General features: G+C 40.0%; 2 protein-coding genes across 3 annotated transcripts; one reads left to right on the top strand and one right to left on the bottom strand.

Annotated features, from left to right (window-relative positions):
* The first annotated feature begins 115 nt into the window (after window positions 1-115).
* kcnk18 (potassium channel, subfamily K, member 18) lies at window positions 116-8,653 on the top strand. 2 transcript variants are annotated; one of them, XR_013934425.1, is made up of 4 exons: window positions 116-422; window positions 956-1,102; window positions 5,308-7,522; window positions 8,337-8,653. XR_013934425.1 is itself a non-coding variant. In XM_080449203.1 (3 exons), exons 1-3 carry the CDS (start codon window positions 191-193, stop codon window positions 6,144-6,146), a joined length of 1,218 nt encoding a protein of 405 aa, XP_080305329.1. In that variant the 5' UTR covers window positions 116-190; the 3' UTR covers window positions 6,147-8,653. The 2 variants fall into 2 exon arrangements, 1 of the variants encoding a protein (XP_080305329.1); XM_080449203.1 differs by having other exon boundaries at window positions 5,308-8,653.
* Window positions 8,654-10,892: 2,239 nt separating this feature from the next.
* LOC308100607 (tyrosine-protein kinase yes-like) lies at window positions 10,893-23,984 on the bottom strand (the record flags this gene model as incomplete). Its single annotated transcript, XM_080449673.1, has 11 exons — window positions 10,893-11,068; window positions 11,760-11,891; window positions 12,232-12,385; window positions 13,003-13,070; window positions 14,117-14,296; window positions 14,930-15,073; window positions 15,925-16,074; window positions 16,760-16,863; window positions 17,946-18,050; window positions 18,607-18,696; window positions 23,869-23,984. The coding sequence occupies 11 exons, from the start codon at window positions 23,982-23,984 to the stop codon at window positions 10,893-10,895; spliced, it is 1,419 nt and encodes a 472-aa protein (XP_080305799.1).

The raw sequence follows: 23,984 nt of genomic DNA, 5'->3' as shown, positions 1-23,984 counted from the left end.
TAGGCTACTTTATACCACTGCTAGTGTATGTCTGTGTCTGTGTGTGGGATGATGATGACTTGCTGTGCGTTATCAGCATTGTGCGCAGGACGCAGAGGACTAGTGTTTTGGGGCGAGCGTTTGGGTCGAGCTATTCGATGACTGAACGGCTCTTGCATGTGAACCAAGGAGCTCGTTTAGAGGCTGGAAGATGTCGGTGGCAGTGAAAGGATTAATAAGGAGACCCTCTAAATTAAAGTCAAAATGTGCGGCGCGCATGTGGAAGGTCTTTCCTCATCTTTTTCTGTGTCTTTCGCTGGTCGGCTACGCAGCCCTGGGAGCGTTGCTGTTCAGTTATCTGGAAGGAGACGGAGACACGGCCAACGATCAGCAATATCGCCAGTTTTTGGGACAAATGGTCACCTCCGTCCAGAACAAAACTCGTAAGTCGCCACGCCTTGGGTTAAGGACATGGGCTTTGATTGATTGATTGACTGAAGTATTCAATGAACGAATGAATCAATGAATGAATCAATCAATCAAGCAATCAATCAAAGCCCAAGTCCTTAAATAACAACCCATTAAGACCGAACAGAAATAATCTGTCATTTTACATTTCTGTTGAGATTGTAGAGATTTAGATCTGTAGAGATTGTAGATTTTTTTAAATCGTGAAAATGTGTGCAAATCGTTGAGTAGACCTATATACATGTTTTTAAAGCGAACATTTTAAACTAATTTCTTTGCTTCTGGGGGGGACCTTGGAACAAAATATTTTGAGATGGGGGTCCGTCTAGGATTTGGAAGACGGCCTCAGCTAGGTCTTCTTAATGGGTTAACATAGCCTAATGTCAATTATATTTGGGATGTTGTTCTGACATATAGGCTAAAGTTACAAACTTTGTTTTGCAGTAGATTTGTATCCTTGCGTGTATATATTGTTAATCAATAGCCTAATTACCTCTTTTAATTTCAGAAAACATATCCTACTCACGTCAAAACATAGTGGATGAAGTAAAGACCTATATCGGAGAAAACTTCAAGGCCAAATGGCTTCAGAGCCCTCACAGGTGGTCCTTCACTGGTTCAATGTTCTTCTGTTGCACTGTGTTCACCACAGTTGGTAAGTAGGCTACACAACATTTGAAAGATGATGTAGGCTACTGTAGCTACGGCCTTTTAAATGCCCTTTTAAATGCCCTAGTTATATAGGCTATAACAGACTCCTTTTTATTTATTTTAATTAGGCTACTTTGTTGAAAGCAAAACTTGAGTGTTGGCTATTATTTAATTTAATAAGAAATTATTTTGTATCCGCTTTCCCTGTTATAGTCTACACTTTCAGTCAACATTTGAGGTAGGCCAACCCAATCAAACGACTCCACCTTATCACTTTACATCTCAATTAAATTAGTTATTTCATTGAAATAGCCTGTTGGCTGTATATTTCGTATTCAGCCAAACCAGGCTACATTACGCACAGTAGCCTAAAGGAGAAGCCTCTGTATGTTGTGGGCTGAGTGAGCTGCCTGTGGTTTGGGGTTCGTCTTGCACTTTGGTCCTAATGACTGTGTGCTCAGCTGTGTGATTGCATTGATGTTACCAGGCAGTAAAGATGCTTGCAGCATCCTGCTCCTAACAGCCAGTCAACCATCCATAACAGCCAGTCAACCATGGGACAACCTGTTTAATTTAAAAAATATATATATATATAAACACACTTTATTGTTTTTTTTAAAGGTAAATCTGTAAAAATAGTATGTCATGAAACAATGTTCGGGACAACATGTTGTAATATAGGCTTTACAGGACGTTAGATGAAAAATGATACTCTTTTTCCTTTAAAGGTTCGATGACATTCATTTTAACTTTTTTTATTTTTTATGTTTTTTTTGGGGTTTTATGACCTCAATTACACCCAAAAAATCTGAACTTTGAACATTCAGTGGATTTTCTGTGGTCTGGGGTTTTCTGAATAATTAGGCTGAAAAGTAATCTGAGCTTGGCCCTTCGACAGTGAGGTCACAGTCGATTAATCCCGCCCAATCTCCTCCTCGCCCCTCCCCTCCCCTATCCTTTCCTTTGGGGGGGGGCGGAGCAGAGGCGATGATTGACAGGCAAAATCCCTCACCAGCGACACCCGCAGGCAAAGATTTCTTTTTTCATTGCAGTTGAAAAGGCTTTAGAAATGTGAGACAAAAACACCTACTGTACAGTGAATCACTGGAGTGGAATTTTCAGTTAAAACTTTTTGTACACGTTTGAAGGACCAGGACAAAGACTCTGAATGTGGTGTAAACATGAATGTCATGATACCTTTAAAGGATGACAATTGGCAACAATATTTAAGATGAAAAGTTATTTTATCCTACTAATAACAAAACCTCTGTCAGTCACTCAGTCACACTTTGTCTGTTCCTGCATGGTTCTCCTCAGTGGCTTGAGCATGTCATCAAAATAACAATTGATACTCGTGAGGTGTGAGTTTCTCAGATATTATTAGAGAAATCTAAAATTCCAGTCATTCCAGAGCTGAACTTTATGGTCATAATCTTGATCATAAACAGTTATCTTGATTTACAAACAAATTAGGGAAATACAGGTTATTGGCTGTTGTAATTCACGGTTGGTAAATATGGCATTACTGTAATAGTATTCTGCCATATAGGCTACTGTAGGAATAATTGGAAATAGATACTGCTCATGGTTTGGGTATAATAGAATATATATATATACACACACACACACACACACACACACACACACACACACACACACACACACACACACACACACACACACACACACACACACACACACACACACACACACACACACACACACACACACACACACACACACACACACACACACTAAAAGTGAGGAGTGGCTGCCTTTGCTCTTATAGCTGTTGTATTTCTCATTATCTGCAGACAGCTGTTGTAGGATGGTTGGGATTAGCTGTGCTGCAGGGCCACAGTGGTAGTGCCCGCTTCTTGCCAGTCCCTGTGGGTCTACAGGCTCATACCAGACTGATGATTAGTAAACATTTACCAGGAGTAACAGTTCATCACATTTTCCATTCAAACCAGGACCTCATTATTAGAATCAGACAGAAATGGGTTCCAAGCACCTAGAAGTGTCTCGGCTTGTATATTCAGTGAGTGGCGTGGTCGTGGACATGAATAAACACACTAAATCTTACATTCAATTCACCAACTGGTTGCCCAGTGGTGGTCTCCCGAGTTTGATGCAAGTCAGTCCTCCCCAGGCCATCCCACAATGCTTCGCGCAGCGTATATGCTACCAGTCGCACCATGTCTGCTTTACTTCGTCTTCCTCATCTAAACTCTTAGCTGATGTTAATGTTTAGACATTTTGAATTGTGCCGAGAGAAGTTGTCAAGAACTTTTCCATCTAAACTCACAGTATAGTTGATGTTAAAGTTTAGACCTTTTGAATTGTGGGAAGTTGATTAATGGTGTTGTACTCTATAGTCTACTCCTCTACACTGTCTGCAACCCACACAAGTTGTAGTATGTTATATATTTTATTTATTCATTTAGTTCATTATTATTTATTTCCTTGACATTGCCGTTGTATTGTGTATTGTGTTTTAGATCATGGCTGTGCTGTGCTAGGGAATATGTAGCACATGCTTCATGAAACACTTAAAGATTCTGTTGAAGAATCATCGCATCATTTATCATTTATAAGCCCTTTCAAACAATAGCTGAAGCTTCAGTAGTGCCTGCCTGCAAGTTACAACTAATGCTTTGTCATCAGTATTTGTAGACAACATGTCACAAAGCCACACCTTGTTCATGTCAGAATCTGGCAACTGTTTGCAGGCTATTTGCAGTAAGCCATAAATCAGCCTCCAGTTAAAGGTAGGGTAATTAATTTACTTTTGTTAAAGTAAGTGTTAAATAGCTCTATATTCTTATAGTACTCATTGCTATAGAGTGTTGTTCAGTAAAAGGAGTCTCCCATGTCTCTCCAGCTCTTTGTTAAACAGAAAATGCATTTTCAGTGCTCTCTCCTGATTGGCTTAAATGTTGTCACCTACCTGAAAATGTATTTATATTCTATTTACTAAAGAGCTGGAGAGACCCCTGTGACCGAACAAACGTAGCAATGATTACTATCAGAATATAGTACTTTAACCTTTTAACAAAAAAATAAAAAATACCCAAAAATATCACTTACTCTACCTTTAACGAATCAAAGAATGTGTTGTTAGTTTATTTATCAGTTATTTTAACCACTTTCCACTATAGGATAATTCTTTTTTCAAAAATAGCAAATCTAAGCGTGGCAACTGTTTACAATTCTATTTTTGTAAACATTGGATTGAAACAACATAACAACATAACTAGAAGATCAAAAATCTTAAAACAGTCTTAATCCATCCAAGTGAATCCATCTTTTGAATTGTTAGAAATTCATAAACAAAGGTCTTGCTAGAGGCACTTATTTTAGTAATGTGTCTGATTTTGAAATTAAACGCTTCTAAATAGTATATATAAATATAAATATAAATATATTTATATCTTACTGCCAGAGTTCTGTCTGTATGTTGATATGAGTAGAAGTGTAACAACCTTGTGAATATACATTAGGAGATCTGTTACTTTCTGCTACATGATAACACATGGTTAAAGGAAGGAAGCTAATAACTAAAAGCTAATGGCTAATGGCTGGTCAGCCACATGAAGGTCACAAATCACTGAACGGAAAACACTCAGAGAGCAGAATGCTTTTTCTCATCACCACAAAAAGCATATTAGAGGTTGTTTGAGGTTGTGGCAGCCATATTATGTAATACTATCCCTGTATATTGCATTATTACAGTATCTCATATGGTGCATCTAAATGATATACTGCCTGGCTGGTAACAAACACTGTTTTTATATAATTTATATAAAAATACATTTGCACAACGAAGTAAAAAATTCAGTGTGTACAATAAGGCAGATATCCTCCTATATATCTCATATATTCTCTTACAATTAAGAAAATCCATTGAAGATCTAAGGTTAGCAATAAAAATAAATACTGTACATACGACATACAATTATGCACTTAACCTGAAATGGTTTGTGATGCTCAGAAATTGCCAATAGATGGCAGCAATGCAGTAGATTGGAGATAATGGCCTCCTGTGTATTTCCTTTATGTGATTGTGTGCACATTTGACATAATATTTCTAAGCCTTTTTGACTCCAGTGAAAAAGATTTGTATCACTTAGTTCTAAAAAGGAGACTGTTTTGTGCCTTATAGTCCTAACATTAGCTGTGCTTGTTCTCTCTGGACTCTGGTTGCAGGTTATGGGGAGATCTACCCAGTGACGCTACCTGGTAAGGTGGCGTGTATCTTGTATGCCATGGTGGGCATCCCCCTGATGCTTCTGGTTATCAGTGACGTAGGAGACATTCTTGCAGTGTTGATGTCAACAACCTACCTCCGCCTCCACAAAGTCTGTAAAAGCCTCTGCTACCGTACATGGTCCCCACGAAAGGCCCAAGACAAGGCAGTGAGCACAATCCAACAGTCTCTGGAAGACGGCACATTCCTCTTCAGCCACGACGTGGTGGTTGGTGAACCCATGGACATCCGGGAGGTGCTCCACAGCCAGGCAGATGTGAAAAAAAAATCTGTACAACTCCTCCGTAACAACACTGATATCTTTGAAAAGATTCTTGCCAGGGAGAACTTCACCAGAAAAGGTCCACTGCTCAGGAGTCTCTCCTGCCCAGAGTTGGACCGCATGCCCCCACCTCCCAATAACTGCGCCATCTGGGACTTCACAGGTATAGGCGGTGAAATGGAACAGTTGAATGTACCTTTTGTGCTGATTCTCATCGTGGTGTTCGCCTACATTTCCTTTGTTGGACTGATTCTACCCATTTGGGAAACAGAGTTTGATGATTTTGATTCCTACTATTTCTGTTTCATAACGCTCACTACTATTGGGTTTGGTGACATTGTGCCCAAACACCCAAATTACTTTATGCTTACCTCGCTCTTCATCATCATTGGCATGGCCATCATGTCTATGGCTATCAAGCTGGGCCAGTCTCGCATTGTCAGCTGCTACCGACAGTGTATGCGCTTTGTCAGCAGGGGCAATGTGGTGACCTTTGAAAATGAAGAAAGCGATTAAGTCTCCAAGGGTGTCTGTTTGTTGCCACAGAGTTGCGAAGTCCTCAAAGTTCAGGTCAAACAAGCCCCAAGATGAGTGTCAGTGGGCTGTAAGGAGGGGGATCTGTGAACATGGTCCTGCTTGTTTCTCTAGTTTTAATAGCGTTTGTGGAATATAAATTATGCATGTGGCCAAAGCTTTTGTCCAGTAGAACTGAACTGACTGAAGATATTTCTTCAAAAAAATTACCCACTTTCAGTTTTACTACACTGGCTGAAGCCGTACAATGTTATCAGCTATGCACTATGACTATGGTACTAAACTGCTTTCAGTTTAGTGTTCAGTGGTACCATTTCATCCTCACATTGCACACATTTTTAAGTCTGAATTCATACTATATACTGTGTGCCAATCTTTTGAATGTTTGCATTACAATGCAAGTATTAATGTATAAGGTTTCATTTCATAAAGCATACTCTAGCTAGCACAAGAAATGCAAGATGTGGACACAATAATTACATCTGATATTAGCTGAATGATGTGTGTTGGTGTTAAATTGGAGGTGTGGACTGTATTTCACAGCAGTTTACTGCTAACACTATCAGCTAAACTGTACTTCATTAGTTGTCTAAAATATGAAGCGATTTTGAACATTAGTGGAACCTTAAGTTGTATAGCTACAGTACCTGGGCATGATAGACGTCCAAAGATGAATGATCATCTTTATCTGTACTCAGTGATCGAGGAACCAGAAGTATCGATTCCATTCACTCTCATTGTATGACAAAACTATAACTTACTGTACCAGGACTCATGTTTTATTGGCAGAATGCACATTGTTTGTTTATGTTGTATGGCTATTTTGCTTTTTTCATTGTTGCGCCAAAGGGTCCAGCTGTTTAGAACATGGTTCGTCTGTCTGTCTGTCTGTCTGTCTGTATGTTTGTCTGTATGTAGGCCTAGCCTTAGGTCAAGACTATCGTAGATGCATTTTATCGATTTTGACATTTTTATACCTACGAGAGTCTTAGCGACCACCCCCCAGAGTGCCCTGGACTTTCACCAGTAAAGCCTGTACTTCTCCGAACATGTACAAATGCAAAATATAAGGTGCGTACCCGGTTGCCCCAAATGTTAACTAGCGGTCTGGAGTCTTTGTACAATGTATTAGTCTATATTTTTCAATAGATATGTGTTTTAATCCCATCTGTGGCCGGACGCCATTTTTTCACCCTCGCTTACTTCCTGTCCAATTACACATTGAGTGTAATTCCGGCTTTCTGTGGACACGGTCCCTTAAGCAGTCACACCTGGCCTGATACTAACTATAAAATAATTAGACTCTGAGCTGGGTGTGATGACAAGACATAATGGCATGCCTGTGACATAGCTGTGACGTGGCTTCCCAGTGCAATCTGCAGCTATGAATAGCAAGTTACTGCATGTAATAACATACTAACATGAGCTTTAACCACTTGAACCCTAGCATCCCTATTCTGATGGGAACATTCGCCGTTGCGTCGTTGTGAACTTGTAGATCAGAGATTTGGTGCAAAGGGAAAAAAGCAGACCAAGTAGAGCCAACTCAGGTCAAGTTTACTAAGTATAGAGGGTTTTTAAGGGCAGTTCACACCAAGCAATATAACTATGTGCACCTGTTGTGGTGACAACTGCAACTACACAGCTCAGCTAATGCTGCTACACCAATCACAATTCAGCAACATTTACCACAAAAGCTCACGTTAGCATCTTGGCTCATCATTTGTGATGTGTGGGTATTGTTTAATATATGCATATCACTGTAACCCAATAAAAGGATCAAGGAAAACAATTCTTCTCCCACCGAAGACATGTTTTCAATTTACGTTTTAAGATAGGGCTAGGGCCGTTAGGCTTGAGCCCGTGATGGCTGTCCACACGAAGGGGCTAGCATCCGGCTTGTAAATTGAGGCTATATACAGTAGGAAGTGTGACAGTTCATATGAATGGCCTGTAGCTGTTTCACCGCTGTTTCTAGGGTTTCTACTGGTTCTACCGAGTGAAGACCCGCCCTCGCTGCGGTTTCAGCCTATAGCATTAATTTCCGTTTGCATTTCGATGTAGAAAGATGGCGGATTTGAAATCACTGCAAAATAGGCTTCCTTTACGGTCTGTAGAAACCAATGATGTGACGCTGTTAATATTCTTTTACAGTCGATGGTCCACACCTAGCACTATAACTATAAAGATGTTTTAAAAATCATTCTCACTCAAGTGGATGACCACTGGAGTCCACACCACAACTGTAATTACGACAGTGGTGAACGATATATAGTAGTTATAGTGCTTGGAGTGTGGACAACTTTTAAAGCTCATAAGCACATAAAGTAACTTGCCATAGCTACAGTTTGCTCAGGGAAGCAAGCCAACCGGCACACTATTATTTAACCATGTGTTGTTTTTAATTTGTATGTTTTTATTACTGCTACTATTTTACATTTTCTTTTCATTTTTTTTTTACATTCTTATTTTCGTATTTTATTGATATACACAAGCTTGAAGCACAACACTTTGTAATGCTGCTACATACTGTATGTGTATGTGACAATAAACACCTTGAACCTTGAAATACAATGAGTGGAATCACTGGCCCTCATTTATCAACGCGGCACAGACCAAATAATGGGCGTACGGCGAGATCACCGCAACTTTCGGCATTTATCAATATATCCTGACGTTGGCTTCATCCTACCGTACGCTGAGATCTCACATCTGGTCGATAGCAGCTGTTGACTTTGGCTGCGCCCGTTTATTCCATTCTAGACCTGCGGAGCAGCATTGTCTGACTGTCTGACTGTCTGACAGGCATCTGGACACATAATCCACTCCTAAATGTATATCTACACTAATAAATAATCCCTGTGAAAATATAACATTAATAAAGTTTAAGTAATTTAAACAAACTGCTTTAACAGTCATTCGGTTAAGCTTGCAGATCTGGCTGCATTGGCTATTTGAATACAACAACGGGTCGCATCACGACGTGTTGTGAGATTGTAGATCTGCTATTTTCAAAATATACGAGCGCTTCTGCGAGCGCATTTTTGGGACTCCCGACCATCTTTTCATGGACAGTGAGGTGTACAAACTTACAGTAGCTTGTCCTATGGTATGGAGTTATGTCATAGAGAGTTTTGAAGACTACAACCTGGCTGGGTTAAGGATATAACCCGACGCTCCAATCTTTTATTAACGTGGCGGCACAGAATCACTGCAGCCTGCCCGAGTCTGACTGCTTTATTTTAGTGTAACTCGAACGCGCACTGCTCGGTATGGGGTAAATAAATGGGTATACAAAAACGTATTCCATTCATGGCGATGTGATTGGTATCATAATATGTCATTCATGTAGGCTACAAGCCTACCTATGTGACAACAAAGATTGTACCGCTACGCTACGGATTACATGAAAGACAAAGTCGTGTGTGTGTGTGGCGAGGCGAGCGGGGGAAACTCTTTCTTATTGGCTTTTCATGCTTTTTTGGGGTCGTATTCTGGTTCTTCATGTCGTGAAGTCGGGGCGTTTTGTGAATATTTAAGGGCGTGTTATTTAAATGACGCTCGGTTTCAGCCGTGACATTTATCAAGGCTGCGACCCAATGTACGCCAGGATCGCCTGTATAGGATTCGTTGATAAATGTGACTTTGACGTTGGTGTACGGCCGAATATATGGAAAAATATAAGCCGGTTTATACGCTCCGTTGATAAATGAGGGCCACTATGTCCAGTTGCTCGTTCACAGAGCACAGTGTCAGAAACAAAGATTATGGACATTAGTATCTACATTATGTCCAGGTAAGCTATACAACTCAAGGTTCTACCAAAGTAAAAAATGTATGCGACATCCTGATGAAGTTTGTGAATAGGCCCTATGCATGGCAGCCATATTGGCATGAAATTGGACTGTCATTTTACTTCCTTTGCACTAATGGTCTCCGCCAGGTCAAACAGCCAAAGGGCGTGTGTCCGTCCGTGTTTCTGTGAGCAGCTTATCTCCGGCACAGTTGGACATATTGGAGTGAAACTTTGCACGCACTCTCCCAGTAGGCCAAGGAAGAACCTCTGCCACCACATTTTTAAATCGGCCGCATGGTGGGATTTCTTGGATCATGACAAACTCCGGCCCGGCCATTTATGGCAGACTAGATTTTGCACTGACACACTTTTTGCGATTTCACAAATCGGTACGCATAATCTGTGGGGTCATGTGATCAAGATGTATTAGTCTTCAGATTCCATTCCAATTAGCTAAGAAGCCATACAGTGTGACAGAGATCTCCAGCCTCTCACACAGAGCAACAGCTATCTCACTGACTGTAATGAGGGAAGCTGATCAAGAGTGAGGAGAAATCTAACCAAGTACCTCGACCCATAATGAAATACCTTTCTGTTTCTGAAATAACTGTAAGATCATGTTCCAAACATTGTCTTTATTTGAACCAAAAATGCTTTCAAATGTGCATTGGTAATTAAAACATCTGCATTACTTGGCACCATCAAAAATATCCACACAAAATAAATGCACCTCTGTAAGTATGCAGGAAATATCCACAGTAAACAAAGAATATTAATCAACATAAACTAAATCACAGTAAACTGTTTTGAACTCAGTTATTTTTCTCAGAATGGAACAGAGCCTTCCAATATGGCTGCTGTTGCATAGAGCCTATATTTGTATTCGTATCACCTCCCTTCGGGACGTCGGAAGGGTCAGCATGTACTGGGCTTTACTTCTCTTCTGCGGCCCTTAAGTTGTACCGTATTTGCTCGAAAGTGGGCCTGTCCTCCGGCTTCTGCATCCAGCACAGCAGCATCATGTGGTACAGGGAGTCGGGGCAGCCCTCGGGGCGCGGCATACGGTATCCTTGCTCCAGCTGCCTCATCATCCATCCGATGGTCCAGCCTGTAGAGGACAGTGGTGGAAAGTAACTAAGTATGTGTGCTCAAGTACTGTACTTAAGTAAACATTTTGAGGTATTTATTTACTTTACTGGAGTATTTCCAAAGTTCAATAATATTACTTCCACTCCACTACATCTCAGAGGCAATTTCTTTACTTTTTACTCCACTACAATTATTAGAAAACTTTAGTTACTAGTTACTTCATTCGATTTTGTTTATTATGACAAGCATACATTAACCACTTCAGCCCTATTTAAACTTTGGCTATTTGAATATAGACGATCTACAAGCTCACAATGTGTCGCATCGCGACGCATTGTGAGCTTGTAGATCTGCTATTTTCAAAATACATTTTATACATTTGTAACCTGTGAAATGGGGCATTCTGCATAATGAGTACTTTTACTTTTGGTACTCTAAGTATATTTTGATGCCAATACGTTTACACTTTTACCCAAGTAAATTTTGAATTCTGGACAGCAATATACGATACGCATCACGATACATGGTTGATGATACGATACATGGACGATATTCGTTCATTTACAGCGACGGCTGTGCCCTGAGATGACAGTATGCCCATTTTGGGGGGGGTTACGCAAGTTTGATATAATGAGGGCCAGTGTGCGTGTGAGAATGTGCATATGTGTTTGTGTGTGTGTGTTCGTGCATGCGTGTAATTATCCTATTACCTGGATAGGGGGTTTCCCCTTTGGTAACAATCTCAGTGAGCAGAATGCCAAAAGACCAAACGTCTGACTTTATGGTGAATCGTGACTCCCGAAGGGCCTCTGGTGCAGTCCACTTAACGGGAAACATAGCACCTGCATTCCACAGTGAGAGAGCAATGAGCAGCTCAAGTCAAGTCACATTTTATTATAGTCCAATATCACAAATAATGTCCCAAAGGAGAGAAGGAAGAGAAGAGAAGAGAAGAGAAGAGAAGAGAAGAGAAGAGAAGAGAAGAGAAGAGAAGAGAAGAGAAGAGAAGAGAAGAGAAGAGAAGATTCCACTAGGGGACACCTGTATCTATGTTGGTTATATGTGCAGGGATATCATTGGGTTTACATGCAATATTTATTCAATAAGATTGAAATCATTCGCCAATTAATTAAGCCACTGGACAATTTAAAATAACTTAGCCAACACTGATTTTCAACCCACCTTCTCTGGCCATGTACTCATTGTCCTGTATCAGCCTGGCCAGGCCAAAGTCTGCGATCTTGCACACCAAGTCGTCACTCACCAGGACATTGGCGGCTCTCAGGTCCCTGTGGATGTAATTCATCCTTTCGATGAAAGCCATACCGTCTGCAATCTGTACAACAACAACAACAACAAATATAACCAGAGCAGAGACATTTGACAGCGTCTCATTCCAGTGCTGCTTGAATCATGTTTTGTTTTTTCATCCGCTAACGAAATCACAACTAGTGAAACACCATATTTTACAAACACTATTAACAATACAAACACTAATAGCGACAAGATTAAAGTTAAGAAGTAGACAGCTAAAAGATCATTATGGCTGGAAGCATTGGAAAGGTATGTGCAATGGTTTATGGGAGAAGTTGTAGTTTCTTCAATCTTAAAATATGTACAAAGTCTTGTACCTCAGTACAAGTCTTGCGTTTTGTGAACATAATCAAATGTTTTATGGTAAGGATTGATGAGGACACTGGCTGGCTTGATTCCAGGCTTAAAGCTCTTAATATAAGTATTTTCTGAAATGTCTATGGAATAAATGAATGGGATCTTTACTTCCGAAACCAGCGCCAGTGGAAAACATGGCTGCCACTTGCTATTGTTGCTTTCCAAAATATCCTCTGTGCATTCATTTTGAGTGGTACTTAATTACTCACACATCAACACAAATGTGGAGTTACCAATGTTTCTGCCAAACAGTGGCAATTACGGGGTTTTTTTTCAACTCACCTGTGCAGCCATTTGGACCATCATGGGAGCGTTAAGGGAGGTCCCTTTGACAAAGTTCCGTAAACTTCCTATAAAAACAACATTATCAGCAACATGTTTCATTTTCCAGAAATGCAATAGTTGACAGGAAGCCATATTTCTTCAGAGATCAATTCGTTTAAAACCACAAAAAAAGTCATTATCTCTTTACAACCTGAGCACAAAATGAGTTTTCATTGTAAATACAAACTTAAAGTATACTACGTTAGTTCCGTTGATCCACGCCGGAGCACAATCGATTAATTCATCATTAAAATAAAACATGATCTGAAAATGCCGCGGCCTACCTGTTAAGCCATGTTAAAGGTACTAGCCCATACCCGGTCGACCCAAGACGGACACCAAGACGGACGGACAGACAGAGGTTACTCCAATTATATAGTAGGATAGACCACTTTGGTAGAGGTTTGGGTAGTTACCTTGCTATGATGTAACTCCAAAGGTGGACTAGAAAATTATTGCTCCATTGATTAGATCAATTTCTAATCAATGGAGCAATTATTTTTTATTTCTTGTCCACCATGGGAGTTACATCATGGCAAGGTAAATACACAAACCAAACCTCTACCAAAGTGGTCTTTCCCTTTAAGTGGTCAGCTGGGTGGGCTGCATAATGCTTTTGAGATGTTCAAGTGCATGTTAGTGTGCTGTTGCAACACTGTCTCGTCCCAAGAAGGCATATTGTGACTTCTTGGAACAAATGTGACCAAACGTCAAACGGTGAGGGGGGGCAAATAAGTCACATGTTGACTTTTGGGGAATATGAGTTACGATTCTGTCCCTATCGGGACATAACTCGAACGGCGCCGAGTCGGCTCAATCGGACTTCGCAACGCTCGGCGCGGCGATTTCCGCATTCCTGGAGTGCGGAAGTGCCCGGGAAGGCACTGTTTGACTGGAAGGGTACCCCCTTTAAGTCAACATTTGACGTTTCAAGAAGTCACAGTATGTCTTTTTGGGAGTGAGACAGTGTTGCAATGAAATGAGACAGTGTTGGCTGGTGTGTGTGTGTGTGTGTGTGTGTGTGTGTGTGTGTGTGTGTGTGTGTGTGTGTGTGTGTGTGTGTGTGGTGTACCTCTGGTCATGAACGGTGTGACTATGTAGATGGGCTCCTCAAAGACCACAGCCAGCAGAGGCACCAGGTTGTCGTGTCTGAGTTTCATCATGATCTGAGCCTCCAGGAGGAAGGCCTCCGACGACATGCTGTACGGTTTCATCTCCTTTATGGCCACCTCAGTGCTGCCATTCCATGTGCCTACACATAGAGAGAGAGAGAGAGAGAGAGAGAGAGAGAGAGAGAGAGATCAAATAAACAAAAATTAACCAATAAAAAAAATATATATATATATCTTGAATCTGTCTGTCTGTCTGTCTGTCTGTCTGTCTGTCTGCCTGTCTGTCTAACGGGCACCTAAGTTTGATTTTGGGTGGTGGAGCTCACTTTTAAATACCTCATGACACATATCATATACCTACAAGTAGCACTAGCCCTTAAACCATTGCTTCACAAAATGAGGTGTCCTTGAGGTGGTTCCAGGGGACCCCTAGCTAAATTATTTACTGTTGATATGATTAGTATTTCTGGGATAAGGGTCCCCATTCAGAGTTAAATTCAAAAATAGGCTCGTACTGTAGATGCTGATTTCTGAACTCTCTCTCTCTCTCTCTCTCTCTCCCCGATGGGAAGTGCAATGGCTTCGAGTTAAATAAGATTGAGGATTAGACTAGAATTAGAATTTGGATAGAAATTATATCGGGGTCTATGACCGTGCATGCCTGCAGTATGCACAAATATCACAATCACAGCACCACCGTCTGTCTGTCTGTCTGTCTGTCTGTCTGTCTGTCTGTCTGTCTGTCTGTCTGTCTGTCTGCTTGTTCCTCTTACCCTTATAGACCACTCCAAAGTGGCCCTCGGCCACTTTGGACTCCAGGCGGAGGGAGTCACGAGGGATCTTCAAGGCACTGAGGGTCTCAGGGATGGCCGCGGGACACACTGTGGTCAGCCTGGGCACCGTTGTGCTTATGTGCTCTGAGAGAGAGAGAGAGGGGGGGGGGGGGAGAGAGGGGATATGATTGCGTAATCAAGAGCAGCACCACCAGGTTCATGAACAGCTTCCACCCGGCTGAACAAGCCATTATACCAGGGACAAGTGACTTGGACTTTTTCTTGGCTCTTCCTCATGGAACTACTTGCGGATTATACCAGTGTCAGTCTACTTTATGTGGAGTATGCGGTCGACGCACGCTGACATTTTGCACCTTTGCACCACAATTATTTTTTAGCTACACTGGTTTTACCTCTAGTCTAGACTTTATGCCCTCATGTTTTAGATGTTTTATTTCTGTTTCTTGTATCTTTTATAGTGGTGTGATGATTTTTTTATGCAAATGCTTATTGTAGCACTTTGAGATTTACACAAATGTTAAGTAAGTGCATTATAAATCAAATCCATTATTATTATTATTATTATTATATGTCAAGGACCCTCAAATTAACATGTATTTGACCACGGACCCCCATCTGAAAATATCTTGTGCCAGGGGAACCCCAATAACAGAACATTCTAAATGATTCAAAAACATTTTCAAGACTTCAAAAATAGCAGATGTACAAGGCAAGCTCACATACTGTATGTGTATGCTGGTGAGCTGTGAGCTGGTATATCTCCTATTTTTGAATAGCCAAAGTAAAACATAATAGTGGTTACAATTACTGTGACGCTACATTAACTCGTTTTGCTTATTAACTGATTTTGTTATTTTTTACTGATTGTCCTCCTTCTCTTCTCTCCCTCTCTTTGTTCCTCTTTTTCTTTCCCCCACTTTCTTGCACATGTAAACCTGTGATGTTGTTGAATAAGGTTGATTGTGCTTCTGTACCTGTATAGTATGAGATCAGCTCCTGCAGTGAGCCAAACTTCCTGGACGTGATGAAGTAACCCCCGCTTGCACCGATCCTACGGATCTGTATCTGGCTCACATGGTCTCTTTTGGTATCGTCCCAGTGTCTGATGAAGAGGGAGTAGGCACCTAATAATAATAATAATAATAATAATAATGTTATTTCAAATTTATACAGCGCTTTTCTGAGTACCAAAAGATGCTCTACATGGGGTGGGGGGGACACAACAAAACAAAATCAATTTCATTAGGAAAAACACTAAGAAAAGGCAAAGACTATGGAATAAAATCAATGAAAACAGTGGAATGGTGAGACTGGGGGGGGGGGGGGTGCCAGACACCAGGACGTTTAAAAAATAATCCCACATATTCTGCATCAAACCAAGAGTGTTAAAGGAGTAGTTCACCCCCAAAAATCTATCAATTGCTAACCACATGAAGCATTGAATGTTGGAGGTTTTTCTTGTTTTTGTGGCTAATGCTAATGCTGCTGTGGTATATAAAAGAATATTATAAACTCCAAAACAACTCTCACAGTGTTAATCACTAATGAGCCTACTGATTATCCAGGTTCAAATAGAATGTTTTAAATATGGTTTTGCTCTTGTTAAGATTGGTCTCCTATTAACTTCAATTAGTCAAATATTGGATTATTGCTATTTTTGGCTAAAGTTCTCCTCAGAATAGGGATGTTAGGGTTCAAGTGGTTAATGTAAAAAAAAAAAAAGTCTTATCAGACAAAGATTTGGCGGCCCCACTGTTGAAGACCCCTGATTCATAGATACAAGCACGTATGGGATGTGGCTGTTATCACCTTCAACTTTTTCACTTTCTCGGACCAGGAAAGTGCCTCGTTGGTTCCCGTCACTCAGCAGCAGCCTCTCAGCCTCCTTACGGCTCATTTTGCCAAAGAACCACCTACACAAAGAAACACAAGTACTCAACCCCAAAGTATAGATACTCACAGAAAGTTGCTCTGTCAAATTGTCTTACTTGAGTTAAAGTAGGCCTACAGGAGTGCTTGGCTTTTAAAAACACGTACAGGTAAGTATTCAAAAGCACATATATTTTCAGCAATTCAAAACAAAATCCAGAAAAGTCAACAAATATCAATAACTTAAAGCAGATCTGCAAGCGTACAAAAAAAGCTGCTTATTTAAAAGAAAATACCATTACTGCATCAAAAGTAATCAGCAAACTATACTATAAATCCAACCCACTGTTTGGGAAACAATGCTGTAGACATCATCTTTGAATTAGCTGATTTTGTTAACTTTGCTGTTATCATGTGTAATCACATGCAGTTTTGAGAGTTCTTTGTTAATAAAAACCCACACATTGATTATACTTACATATTGTATTGTATTCATGTTTCTTTTGCTTAGTTACTGTCCACCACTGGTTATTATAAATAATAATATTTCACGCACATATGACAAAATTAGAAGCATTTGCCGGTGGATTGAAGATTAGCCCGAAGTGTAGAGATACTGTATAGGTTTTCCTTTACTTACGACAGGCTCATCAAATCCATACAGCTTAAAGGGGCATTTCACTTTAAAACACTTCTAGAGACATTTTAATGTCTACTCAGGCTTTTGTGTTGCATTCACCCCAGACAGCTTTTAATTTGCTTTATTGAACATTTGGGTATTTGATGTTATCCATTGTAACTTCAAACTCCATTTTAACCATTTTAGACTCATTGAAAAGACACGTCCCTGCTTCCGGTGACTGATATTGTCCTTCTACACATCGACACCAGTCACACTAGAAGCAATCTGGGAACCCAGAGCCAATTGAGAAGGGAAAACAGCGCCCTCTGCTGTTTGTACTATCTCACTTGAGCAGAATCTGTTCTTGAGAGATTAGGCCTACACTAGAAGTAGCAGTTGCTGTTTACATATCGATGTAGCCGGATCGTTGGAATTGCAAGCGATGAATTGATGTAATTACTGTGACGTTACATGACACAGTAATTACAGTAATGAGGTACTTACTCTTCTGTCTGGAGGGAGTCATCACGGGGTACGTTGTTGTCGCCACACATGTGATTGATGATGAGCTTCTCCATCATCAGCTTCACAGCAAAGTCATTTACCGCCCTAATGTGAGTGTACGGAAAAACGGAAAAGTAGCAAACATTTTAAATAGAAATATTGTGCTTTTGACCCCACAAAACTTCTAGGAAAGTACTAAACAACATACATTATGAGTGTATGCAGGGTATCTGCACATTTCTAAAGTTACAATGTAAGGACTTTTAAGACCCTTTTAATACCTCTAAAATAAAATAAATTAATAATAAGACCATTACTACGTCAAAAGTAACCAACAAATGATATTATAAGAAATCAAAAATTTGGCAAATTGTCAAATATTACCCAACAAAGAGGCAGAAAAAGAGGCAAAAACTACAAGCAACTCGCAATGTGAGGCGTTGTCAGCTTGTAGATCGGCTATTTTCACAATATTTACGTATCTGTGGAACCAAGTCAAAATAAATGTAATGCCTCAACTCCTACAATTGCTTGTCTGGGTGGGGGGGGGGGGGGTCCCCGGGGGGGGGTCCCCAGTTCAAATATTATTTTGGGGGGTCATGGCATGAAAGGTTTGGGAACCCTTGCTATAGAGTGATGGCCAGAGAAAGGATTGACGTACATTTTGTTGATGATCTGCAAGCGGTCTCCTTTTCTGAACGACAGACAGATAGATGCTTGTACTTCAAGGCCACAGAGTACGTTAGCACACCTGAAAAGGACAAGTAGGCACACATATGAGCACACACTTATATGTGTAATAACACTTTGACCTTTGTGTCAAATTGGAAACCATTCACAAATAAAGCGCCATTCATACAGAATGAAAAACTCAACAACTAGCAATATAAAATGAGACAACAGTATTGAGAATGACTTTGAGAAGTGTGTACCGCACACACACACACACACACACACACACACACACACACACACACACACACACACACACACACACACACACACACACACACACACACACACACACACACACACACACACACACACACACACACACACACACACACACTTGTGTACTTCTACTCTAACTACTACTACTAAAACTAAAACCCTTCAGATGACTAAAATGTGACAAAAAATAAATGGATTTTCTTTCAAAGGACTATGACTAAAACTACATCAAAATGTGCTGTCAAAATTAACACAGGTTCAGTCATCGGATCAAAGAAAGAACATGATGAGGAAATGTTTGTCTTACCAACTGGCTTCAGAGAGATGTGTCGTGGACTGGCCCCGGGAATGAATGACTATCAGGGAATTCAAAGTTGCTTTTAAAGAGCAAACCCTAAACAAATGAAGCTCCGCCCACAGTCTGCGAGTGTAGGTGTGTTAGCTTCATCAGTGCCACAAAGACAATGGTCATTGTCATTGTAAACTGATTGATGATCGGATTATTGGATGATGAGTTGATCATCTTGATCATTCGTTCTCATGTTTGTTTGTTTTTCGTGACCATATCACCATAATGTTAAGAAGACCTTTTTAATAACTCTAAAATGAAAAACAAACAAATGAGACCGAATAATGAGAACATTACTACGTCAAAGAAACCCAACAAACTATACTACAAAAGTGGGCTCTCGGGTGGCGCAGTGGTAAAGTCCCTGCCCACCACCACGGAGGTTGTGGATTCGAATCTACCGCATGCATCCGGCTTTGTCGGACTTCTATGCGAACACAATTGGCCTGTGTCCTGGGGAGGGTGCCCTGCGTCCTCCTGGTTGGGGTTCCTCACTGGTAGGTAAGTCGAAGTAGGATACAACAGCAGTGACAACACAGAAATATACTGTGTGAGTTGGAATTAATTGGCATAACGACTAAATTGGGGAAGAAAAAAAATGGGGGTAAAAAAAAAATGGGGTAAGACATAATTGGCTACTAAAAAAAAACATTTTTGGGGGGGGGGGGGGGGGGTCACGGCCTGAAAAGTTTGGGAACCCTTGATTTAGACCACTGGTGCTCGTTTTCTCTGGTTTTCATGTCAAGAACCCACAACTTCACCCATAATTATTAGCCCGCGGACCAACATTTGAAAAGATATGCCAGGGACCCCCAGAAGAGAAGATTTTTTTATGGCCATAGCAGTGAATCTGAACCATTTTATTATCAAGGACCCCCCAGTTTGATATGCATTTGCACCACAGACCCCCATTCAATACCCAAATCAAAACCACCTAAGTGGAAAAAGCGGCACTAATTTACAATTAGTAGTATTGTGGCATTGTGCACACCGTCCACATCTATAGTTGCCCTTGAGGGACAGCCAGGTGGAACAGTCAGGATTAGAAGTTGAGTGAACCAATTTGTCTCTGAGAGTTGGGGCTCTTCTGTGTGCAAAGAGAGGAGAATTGGTTGTTATGTTGTTGAGCATAGGTTCCATCTGTAAAATCGGCCAGTGTTTTAATATTATTAGTTTGATCTGTTTAGAACAGTAGTTGAAATCTGCAAAACAAAACACAATCTTGGAGGTTTCACATCTTTTTTACGCTTTGTTAACAAATCTTTCCTAGGGGTCTGTTGAGCTTGATTCACAGATTGATCCAGGATATTTTGTATCCTCTATGTAAAAAACGATTCCTCATGACAGGGACTTGGTAATTAAAAGTTTCTAGTGAGGAACAGTTCCGTCTGAGACGTAAGAATTGTCCTGTTGGAATGTTGTGTTTCAGGTGACTGGTATGGTTTTAGCTAAAATGTAATAGAGTATTCCCATTCGATACCATTTTGATATCTGAGACCCCCCAATCTACTCTGTAGTATCATCAGTGTTGATTTAACTCTGAGAGCGTACAAATGGAACCAAATGGACCTGTACGCTTTCGGACGCTTTACTGACACATAAGTGTTACTGTCCATTTGGTTCCTAACTATCAATCATTTAGCTCGGCCGCCTGCTTGTGCTGAACTAAATGCCAACTTTTGCCAACAGACTACCAGTCTGTTGCAGTCTGTTGTAGTCTGAAGTAGTCTGAAGTAGTCTCTTTGGTATTGACCAGCAGGAGGAAGCAGCAGCCAGTGAGCCTGACAAACGAGATCAGCTGACAGGTTGTGCACAATACTGTCAATGAAATTGTAAAAAAATTAATAAATAAAATAAACTTCATGATTGAAGGTTGACTCGTCTCCACTGATTTGCTGCCTTGGCCGCTCGGGCAATCTTACAAGGGCTCTATGCACAGCAACCAGTGGTGTAAAGTAACTAAGTACATTAAGTACAATTTTGAGGTATTTTTTACTTTACTGGAGTATTTCCAACGTTCAGTACTTTTACTTCTACTCCGCTACATCTCAGAGGCAAATATTGTACTTTTACTCCACTACAATTACTTGAAAACTTTAGTTACTAGTTACTTTGTAGATTTTGATTATAATTGCAAAACAAATATTAACCAGTTCAGCCCTGTATTTCGGCCATTTGAAAATAGCCGATCTACAAGCTCACAATGTGTTGCGATGCGACGCATTGTGAGCTTGTAGATCTGCTATTTTCAAAATATTGGTTTACCTTTTATACATTTGAAAACTTGGGAAATGGGACATTCTGTATAATGACTACTTTCAACTTTAAAGGTAGGGTAAGTGATATATATGTATTTTTTTTTGTTAAAAAGGTTAAAGTATTATATATTGTCATAGTAATCATTGCTACAGAGTGTTTGTTCGGTCACAGGGCTCTCTCCAGCTCTTTAGTAAACAGAATATAGTACATTTTCAAGTAGGTGACAAAATTTAGACCAATCAGGAGAGATCACTGAAAATGCATTTTCTGTTTAATAAAGAGCTGGAGAGACATGGGAGACTCCTTTTACTGAACAAACACTCTATAGCAATGAGTACTATGAGAATATAGAGCTATTTAACACTTATTTTAAGTAAATCACTTACTCTACCTTTAAGTACATTTTGAAACCAATACTTTTGTACTTTTCCGGAATTCCGGACTTTTACTTGTAAACAGACTATTTCTACATTGCAGTATAATACTTTTACTTACGTAACAAATGTGAGTACTTTTTCCACCACTGACAGCAATCATATTGAAAGAAATTGGGCCTCTTCCTTACTGGTGTTAATGAGACTAATGAAGACTCAGTTCCATTCTGGTCAAACAGAGTCAGGGACTCAGGGTGCTGATATTGGGCATGTTGGCTCACTGGAAACACTGTTGGCTCACTGGACCTTACAGGTCAATTTGGTTCCATTTGTACACTCTCAGAGATATGGGGGTCCTTGAAAATCGAAAAGTCTGAGAACCCCTGTGCTTCACTAAATGGAACAGAGCCTTCATTAAGCATTGGTAAGACCTGTGAAGTAAGGCCCAATTTCTTTCCAATATGGCTGCTGTGCATTTAGCCTAGAGCCTAGTTTTTATTTTATTGTATTCATTGATTGAATACTTTATTAACTTTATTAACATTTTGCAAATAGTACAGTGGTACGATTATACAAGGATGCTAAAAGGATAACACAAAAAGCCCTAAGGGCTTGTTTCTGTAAATTGTAATGGTTGCTTGAACTATCTGTCTGCCAAGGGACTGGTGTTGGAAATGATCTTCAGCTCTGCATTTAAACCAGTAGGCCTACAGTAGAATGGTTCATACAGTATAGTACTATGTACAGTACAACACACAACTCTGCTGCTGTTCATGTTTCTCTTTAGGGGAGAACGGGGTAAGATGAACCACTTTTTACTTATGTTGACCTCTAGGCAAGGAAAAATGAGATGGAAGTCAAATCTAAACATCTACTAAAACTTCAAGATGTCTTCTATCAATTGAAATAATGAGTGTGCATCTATGACAAATGGTTGTAAAAATATAGGTTCTAAAAAAAAAGTGGTCATGTGGTTCAACTTGCCCCAGGTAAGGGGTAAGTTGATCCTAGTCAAGGGGTAAATTTACCCATGTGATATTTTGCATTTTCAAGTTTAAACTTGAACAAATAATGTATTCACGTATCAACAATAATTTAATAACACATTTCCCTTTTGCAAATAGTCTTATTTATTTTCTTAATGGTATTTAAACAATATAAAACCAATTAAATAATGTTTGTTATTCAGAACCTTTTAATATTTGCAATTGTTAATACAATATTGAAAACTTCTCTTAAATGAGTGTATTCATCCAAGGTCATACAGCATAATTTGAGAAGAAAAGACATAATAAAAAATATGAATGGTGATTAATATTAGGATAATTGGTTCAATTTACCCCAAGGCATTTGGTTCATCTGGTCATTTGGTTCATCTTGCCCCATGGCCACCATTTTGACCTAACCTGGCTAGCTTAATGCTTCAGGCTAATCTTTAGCTAAATGATTCACATGATTTTATACATTGGAATATCACCAACATGCATGATATATAAGTTTCAACCTGGGTACATTTGCTTTAAAATAAAAATCATTATACCAGAAAAGTAAAAAATTAACTTTGACCAGCAAAAAACTCTTTTTTTGTGTAGAAATATCCTCATCACTTTGCCCATGTGTCTCTCAACTTCACAGCCAGGTGGAAATGATGGGTGTGTCCTGATTTTAAGGTCAAATGACAACTCATGTGTATAGTTTTAAAGATACAGGGGGTGGTTCAACTTACCCAGAGGTTCATCTTACCCTGTTCTCCCCTACCTGTTTCTTAAACTAATAAACTATTCAACTAATTATATAAACAATATAACAATATACAGAACCATGTCCCGCATTGATTGATTGATTGATTGATTGATTGATTGAAGTGGGCTACTTTATTTAGAAAGACATGGGAAAAGTACATAGAACATGGAAGCATTTCATTGATCATGATGTTAATTTAATTAAGCAGCGCACCTGGATCTGGAGTTCTGGGCACAGTATCGGTCACGGTCCTATGGTCACGGTCACCAAAGAGAGATCTTCTTTGATGCCTTTGAAATTCCACATCCCACTCTCACTAGCCCCACCGGTCTTCATCTTGTCCTGAAAGAATCCCATCCCCAT

The sequence above is a fragment of the Gymnoscopelus braueri genome (genome assembly GCF_963280865.1).
Source record: "Gymnoscopelus braueri genome assembly, chromosome: 14".
NCBI lineage: Eukaryota > Metazoa > Chordata > Actinopteri > Myctophiformes > Myctophidae > Gymnoscopelus > Gymnoscopelus braueri.
Note: the sequence above shows the minus strand (reverse complement) of the source record. Positions and strands in the feature narration are given on the sequence as shown.

Excerpts from the sequence above, each read along its gene's own strand:
- kcnk18 (XM_080449203.1), top strand. The coding sequence starts at position 191 with ATGTCGGTGGCAGTGAAAGGATTAATAAGGAGACCCTCTAAATTAAAG. Across the intron at positions 423-955 it reads CTCCGTCCAGAACAAAACTC|AAAACATATCCTACTCACGT; the intron begins GTAAGTCGCCAC and ends TTTTAATTTCAG. Across the intron at positions 1,103-5,307 it reads CACTGTGTTCACCACAGTTG|GTTATGGGGAGATCTACCCA; the intron begins GTAAGTAGGCTA and ends CTCTGGTTGCAG.